At 31.4% G+C, this 7,976-nt stretch overlaps 1 protein-coding gene across 5 annotated transcripts in view; it reads left to right on the plus strand.

Moving 5' to 3' along the window:
- Window positions 1–7,711, plus strand: part of LOC111695329 (cAMP-dependent protein kinase type I regulatory subunit) — a 40,042-nt gene extending 32,331 nt beyond the window's left edge. For all 5 annotated transcript variants that reach the window (XM_023464612.1, XM_023464611.1, XM_023464609.1 and 2 more), the window contains 5 exons: window positions 415–476; window positions 3,030–3,091; window positions 3,986–4,034; window positions 6,053–6,171; window positions 6,556–7,711. In XM_023464612.1, the coding sequence (XP_023320380.1) occupies window positions 415–476; window positions 3,030–3,091; window positions 3,986–4,034; window positions 6,053–6,171; window positions 6,556–6,640 (377 nt within the window). In that variant the 3' untranslated portion in view covers window positions 6,641–7,711. The remainder of the gene's footprint in view (window positions 1–414; window positions 477–3,029; window positions 3,092–3,985; window positions 4,035–6,052; window positions 6,172–6,555) is intronic.
- Window positions 7,712–7,976: the final 265 nt, after the last annotated feature.

Consider the following 7,976-nt stretch of genomic DNA (forward strand, 5'->3'; position numbering starts at 1 on the left):
AGAGACAGTACACTGCAGTACTAAAGATGTGTACACTTCTGAAATGACTTTCCTTGCCTTACATCCTTGATATTACATGTCTATTTTAAATTAGTTGAACAGGGGTTTATATTTTCTTTAAAAATCATTATTCCCCCCCTTCGAAAATAATTTTTTTCTTCAGAACTTTAGATGTAACATTTTTCAGGGTTTCATTCGATGAATTGTAGAAATTATGAACAAATTTGGTTTAAAAGTATCAAAAGGGAGGGGAAAACAACCTTTTGTCGTTCAATTCTTAATTTTTTTTCTCGATCATCAAAAATAATACAAATAATTCTTGGAATTTATATACCCCTGCAATTGAACAACATTTATTTTTACTAGCTAAGGTTAATTTTGATTAAAATATATTTTATGTGTTTACTATTTCAGAGAACCTGGACAAATGGGAAAGACTGACCGTCGCTGATGCCCTGGAAGCGGTCAGCTTCGAGGTAGGATTTTTAATATTTTAAGGGACTGAAAACGTATTTTCAAGTGAACCTGCTTGCAAAAGTATCAATGCTTGATTTACAACGGTCCCCCTAAAGTCTGATTAACGAGATACCCTTTAAGTATGATAAAGTATGAATTAGATATAAATTTTTATAATTTTGTAAACTGATTATTTTCGACTGTGGGTTCTCTTCAAAAGCAACTTGCGCAATTATTTAATGTAGGAAATTTTATAGAAATTATCAGAATTTAACACTTTTAAACCCAAACTAACGATAATATCTTCCTCATTATTGATCAGAGAAAGGTACCGCTGTGAATCGGGCATTGCAATCTTTGCATCAAGGGTCACTTTAAATTACGCGAACAGTACATTTAAAGGGTGTCATCAATGATGCCAGAGCATAGTTGCCCCTTGTTCTTAAATTTAAGATTTGGCTTAAAAACAGCAATTTGTTCTTGATGTTCTTAATTTTCGGGGGGGGGGGGGAGTTCTTAAACTTTTGAAATGTTCTTTAATTTTCTTTCCAAAATTTTCATCAAAGAACTTGTAATACCTTTCAAAATAGGAAGAGAGAAAAAAATTAATCATATTAAGAGTCTTATGAGAAATTGCCAGGCTCTCACGACAAACGGCCAAAAAACGAGAAGTTAGAAATCCAGAAATCTCAGAAATTCTGAAGCTAATTATTTGCCTAACAGGAATCTGCATAAAACAAATCATACTTGGACGCGTGTCCGAGAACATTTAGAATGGAAGCTGATGATTTTTCAACAGTTTTCTTTTTGAAGCCTTGCACCCTAAACTCATATCAATTATACGTTAACTGTGTAGTACTGTACAGTATTATGTTAAACAGTTTTCTTTTTGAAGCCTTACACCCTAAACTAATATCAATTATACTTTAACTGTGCAGTACTGTACAATATTATGTTAAACAGTTTTCTTTTTGAAGCCTTACACCCTAAACTCATATCAATTATACTTTAACTGTGCAGTAATGTACAATATTATGTTAAACAACTTTAGTATTTTTTAGGTTATTGCTGCAATGATATTTTTTAAACATATATTAAAGGGAGTGACCGGCTATGTAAGGTAGTTGAACTGAGGACGCAGTGTTGTGGAAAACTTCTTTAGGATTCATTTGAGACATATTGAACTTTTTAAAAGTCTGTAAATCCTGAGTTTGAGCGCAAATTCGACGTTCAAAACTCCTGATTTGGGGGTGGATACGCTTTCAGAATTAGTTTTTTTTAAATTATTAATTAACGACGACATAAATGTAAAAATATTCTACAATAAACTGTTGACGTCATGTTTAGGAACATTTTGAGAAAATAAAAATTAATCTTATCATCGAAAATTAGTAATCTTGTTCAATTATTAGTTTCTATTATCTCATTATTCTAGTTTCTCGTTATTCACAAAGATGTTCGCAGATTTTCAATAATTATCATTGAAAAGACGACATTTAAAGAATTTGAAGAAATCTGCGAATAAATTCAAAGAAAATTAGAAATTCAATATAATAATGAAAACGAAATAATCGATTTTCGCATTGATTTACTGACAAATTTCTTTTGTGAAATATGTTCCTAGCCATCTAATTAGATTACTGTATAATGTTTACTTTATTTTTCGTTGTCGTTATTTAATAATTAAAAAAAAAACTAATTCTGAAAGCGTATCCACCCCCAAATCAGGAGTTTTGAACGTCGAATTTGCGCTCAAACTCAGGATTTACAGATCCTTAAAAAGTGAAATATGTCTCAAATGAATCCTAAAGAAGTTTTCGACAACACTGCATACTCAGTTCAACTACCTTACATAGCCGGTCACTCCCTTTAAACATAAATTCTCTACAAAAGAACGCATGTTGAACTTTCAAAGAAACTATTCAAATATTTTATGCATGAAAAGTGAATATTTTTGACAAAAAAAAGAGAATTTTTTCATTTTTAAATTAATTTTTTTCCATTTTTTGTAGGATTTTAAAAATGTTCTTAAAAGTTTTAAATTTTCACGATAACAAAAACATGTTCTTATTTTTGGTAATATTTGTTTAAAAAATCTTAAATTAAAGAACAGCGTTCTTAATTTTTTTTGGGGGGGAGGCAGGGGGCAACTATGAAGAGGGGAATTCCCTCTTGAGTCAACCTACGATAATGGAGATATATTTTTATTTTTCAAATCCTATTCCTTTAACTGAAAGCGTAATTATGAATAGTAAATAAGCTGAAGTTATAGAAACAGTTAAACTTAGTTTGTTGTACTTTCAAACTTATGGTTTCTAACTAATTTTCTCGAGTCTAAGCAGGGCGTATACAGGAAGTTTTCTTTGGGGGGGGGCTAAATTTTTTATCATGTGGACTCAGCACCAGTTGGGACTAAAAAGGCTCTGGAATTAACAGATTTCACTGATTCAGCTTAGCCCAAAACCAATCCCCCCCCCCCTGTTTACGCCTCTTAGTCTGAGTACTTACAATCTTGCATATGCTTCAAATTATATATTTTGAGTTTATTTCACATAAAAGACTTATTTTTGTAGGACGGAAATGTAGTTGTGAAGCAGGGAGAACCTGGAGATGATTTCTATATTATAGCTGACGGGTAAACTAAAAAAATTTTATTTAACCCCCCCCCCCCCCAAAAAAAAATCACTTTGTCATCGGGCTTATTTTTTCTTCTAGATTTTACCCCATTTGGTGTCTCAGTTCGATTCATTTATATTTAAGTTCAAATATTAGATGATTAAAATGCTTTTTGGTACTGCTGGGGAAATTTCAATGGGGAGATATTTTGTAGACGGTGAATAATTTAAGAAGCAATGTATTTATCTGACAAATATATCTATTTGAAACATTTTGAGTGGAAAATCAAACTTTAATAAAATTTCTTTCCCAACAGTTTTCAACAAAATATTTCAAAATAAAACAAAATAAATACAAAATATCAGAAATAAAATGAAAAAAATTCCGAAAGTACATTTTGATATGATTTCTATTCACTCTGACGTCAACCAACCATAATAAAATTGTGGGCAAGTTTTAACCAGAGGATGTCTCACATCATATTGGATTATGCTAAGCTCTAAATTTGGTATATTTGGACCGTAAAATGGAAATTCTGAAGGATTGTTTCGTTGTGTCGAATTGGTCAAGGATACCCAAAACAATTGCAGAAAGAAAATTTAGGGTTCTTTTGGTAATCAAACGTAGACACTTTGGGATTGGATCCTGTTAATCTTAAACACTTGATCTCGATATCTAATGTAGGCACGTTGAAAGTTCTGAAAGCAATGCTAGATCCCTCAATTGCTTATGATCCGGATCCGTTGGATCCACAACATTTTAGTTTCCTGGATTCGGATCCGCAAAAATATGCGGATCCACGGATCCAGATCCAAGGGCAATGAATATCAACCAAAAACTGCAAAAAAAAAAAATGAAATGGAATTTCATTTAATTTATAATTTAAAATATATAAATATATTCTGTTGTTCAGAAATGCTGTTGTAACACAATACAGAACTGAAGGAGAGGACAGTCATGAGGTGAGTTATGTTGATTGCAATCTTCTTGGTGTCCTCTACACAGATTCATTTTTTCAATTCATTTCCATTTACTTTAAAATTGATTATTTTCTGCGATGGATTCCCTTAGACCATAGAAGTGACACAATTTCATCGTATTGACGATATTTTCCTCTTTGGTGCTTAGATAGAATTTGAAATGGTACAATTCCGAATCGGTCTTTTAAAGTTACGTCTACATTCCCTATAAGGAAAAAATGACACTAAAAAGTTTGCGTGTTAATATGGGTAACCTTAATATGTGCCTTAAACTGGGTTGCCCAAGATGGGGCTTCTTGCAGATCTCATCTCACATAATCACATAATCACAGAGAACTGCCGACCCTGTTAATGGATAGATAATTTAAAAAAAGTAAATGATTTGAGACCACCGTTTAAAAATCTGTTTTTTTTTGTGAGAAATGTTTGTCCGTTTGTACATGTTCAAAAATCAACAATGCCTAAATTGTATGAAAGTTGTTCAAAATATTATTTAGGATTATTGCATTAAATCCGAGCTTTGCTTCCTTGTTATTGCAGAATATAAAAGTAAAAACTGGAAAACTTGAAACCCGTCAAAAGTTAACTGAAACTCTGTCAATGCCCTTATATTTTGACAGGGAAATGCAAACAAAAAAAACGTAATTTTCAAAAGTTTTAAACTATGTTTTTGGTATAATGTACGTACAACAACCTTCCTTTTTTAAGGTTTAAAGGAAAGCAGAAAATATGCCTTTTTAATACATTTTATGCAAAAATCATTTTTTCCCTGAAAAATATTTCAGATTTCAAGTTTACATTCATGGCGAAAATTAGGCTTTTGAGGGGAAGGGGGGTGGGAAATTTCATAAATTATTTCCCTGGGACATTTTTCCTCAAACTGTTCAGTACGGAAATGTTATTTTAATTTTCTACTGGCATGGGTATTACTAATTTGTGACCTTGTCCGTCTTGGACTCCAGGCAGCCAACTGTAGTGAAAATTGTCCTGAAGGCAGTATTGGAGTTCCACATTGGGTTTCTTTTCAGATTTCATTTCATTTGATCTGATCTGATCTGATCTGATCTGATCTGATCTAATCAGATATTATGTGTTTTGATCTGATTTCATTTCATTTCATTTGATCTGATCTGATCTAATCAGATATTATCTGTTTTGATCTGATCTGATTTGATTTGATTTGATTTGATTTGATTTGATTTGATTTGATTTGATTTGATTTGATTTGATTTGATTTGATTTGATTTGATTTGATTTGATTTGATTTGATTTGATTTGATTTGATCTGATTTGATCTGATCTGATCTGATCTGATCTGATCTTTTTTTTTGATCCAGGGGGAGGGGTCGGCGTCCTTGGCAAAGAAAAAGAAGATTTTGTCCTCGCTAGAAAAAATCTGATCTGCTTCCTAATCAAAAGTTCCAATTATTAATCTTAAAACCTTATTATGAATTATTTTGAATAATTAGTTATGGGTGAGTGAAAAGAATTATAGTTTTTTACAAATCATCTAATTATCGGGAAAGTGACAAACACAGGTTTATGTAACGAAAAAGGAAAATGAATAATGAGGATTTTTGGAAAAATGTAGTTTCAAGCATAAAAACTTTAAAATTGTTAAATAAATAAACTTACTTTAAGATTTAAGAAGTGAAGTATTTTTCTTGGCGGTTAGAAACCTTTTCTTTATTGTGGGTTAGGGTAAAAAGCAGCAGAAATGGGTTTTTGTGGGACAAGATCGAGTTTATACAGGATGGTTTTTTTAACCATTCCATTTTTTACTTTAATGAGGTTTCATAAGAATCATGTTTCATTATTGTGGGTTGGGGCCAATAGCAGCAGAAATGAGTTTTTGTGGGACAAGATTGAGTTTATGTAGGATAGTTTTTTTGGGCTTTTAGCCATTCCATTTTTTATTTTTATGAGGTTTCATAAGCATCATGTTTCATTTTTTTTAATCCTCGAAAAGTTTGCTTTTTTGCATAATGCATAATATTTAGGTTGGAACTCTGGGTCCTAGTGATTACTTCGGAGAAATAGCCTTGATCCTTGACCGACCTAGAGCAGCTACCGTTACCGCCAGCGGACCTCTCAAATGTGTGAAGCTAGATCGAGCTAGGTAACAAATATTAGGCACTCGGCCAACCAAATGATTCTAAGCGATTTTAGGATTTTTACGAGTACATTTAAGTATATATCCGATTGATTTTTAATATCATTTTGGGTTTAGATTTCGATTCTAGTGAAGAACAAAAACATTTTAAAATGGTTTTAGGGTTTTTTATATAATCACTGAACACTTTTTATTTAATCAAGAATAACACAGTTTTAAATTATGTTTCATGTGACAGCAAAGACACATCCAAAAAATCAAATCGAAAATAGGTCTTTGTGTACTCAAGCAAACTTCAAATGTACTTCTGATGTCGTTTATTTTTGATGATATTTCATAAATTGTAAAATGTAATATGTTTCTATTTTTAACAATGTAATATTTGTTCAGGTTTGAACGTGTCCTTGGTCCCTGCTCCGACATTCTTAAACGAAACATTCATAATTACAATAGTTTCGTTTCCCTCTCTGTATAATCTTCGTTTCATCTTGTTGTTTGTCGTTAGTGTCCAGACACATTTGTTAAAATTAAACTATTCTCCAGCTGTCATTTCAGTCGACTGTTCTTCCTTTTCGACACGTTTCATGTTGATTGTGGGTCGCGTCGACAAGAAGTAGCGATTGTACTTTTAGCTGGGCTCATTAACACCCATTTGTTTTAATTTTTGTTTTACTTAATATTTTTTATTATTGTATTTATCATAATTTGTGAGTTTTCACTGGTCAGTAATCTGAGAATCTGTATCTTTCTCTACACTGTACACTTTTTACTGTACTGTAAAGTGTACACCGTTTACTGTATAGTACACTGTACAATGTAGTCAGATCATCTACTGTGCTTGGATACAGGCTAAAATTACAAGGACTGCATATTTAACTATTTTTACGTGAGGGTGATTTTAAACCTGAACCAACCTCACCCTCACTAGGGGTAATTATTTCCCCAAAATGTAATCTCCCTCCCCTCCCCCCTACAACACAATACTTAACATTTTACTGTCCCTTAAGTTAACATTGGATCCTTTTCCTGGGAATAAGGTCAAAGTTGTGAATAATGCGTATATATATATATATATATATAAAGAACAGAAAGTCGAATCAAACAAGTTGTTCTACCATTTTTCCAGAGAATAATACACAACTGTAAACCATTTTTCCCAAATTCAATTTTAAATGTTGTGTTTTTAGAAAACTAATATTACAAAGATTTCACACAACTTATTATAAAGCCTTTAACGATAAAATAAATGCAAAAATATTCCTTCATCTATAGAATTATGTTTTGTAATATTATAATTGTGAATCTAATTAACCTTTTAATAGTCCGGTACTGCCATTTTTATGTGAAAAATTGCATTTCTGCAGCGCTGGATTACTGATCGTTATCAGGCACTAACCGTTTGATTTTAATAGTTTATGTTGAAATAAATAGGTTTATTAAGTTATAGTGGTAAAGATGAAGATGACAACTTTTCAGAAATCTGTTTTAATTGTTACCTAAAAGTCATGTATTGTAGAGATCTAATAAATGAGTTTAATCTAGGAAACTTATTCGAAATATTATTTTTCAGAAATATGACAGTTGATAGTTACAATCTGAGATAGTTTTTGATCTTTGCACCAATATCGTAAGGCGGCCCCTTTCAAAGTTTTATAAAGTATCAAAATATCTCGTGTTTTCGTAAGATTTTAAATTTTTGCAAGTTTTAAATTTTTTTATTTTATTTTTGGTAATTTTGAATTTTTAATAGTTAATTAAAATATGAAAAATCAATGTTCCACAAGATTAAATTGTTATTTTCTTTTCATTTC

This window comes from Eurytemora carolleeae, unplaced genomic scaffold (assembly GCF_000591075.1).
Source record: "Eurytemora carolleeae unplaced genomic scaffold, Eaff_2.0 scaffold8, whole genome shotgun sequence".
Lineage (NCBI taxonomy): Eukaryota > Metazoa > Arthropoda > Copepoda > Calanoida > Temoridae > Eurytemora > Eurytemora carolleeae.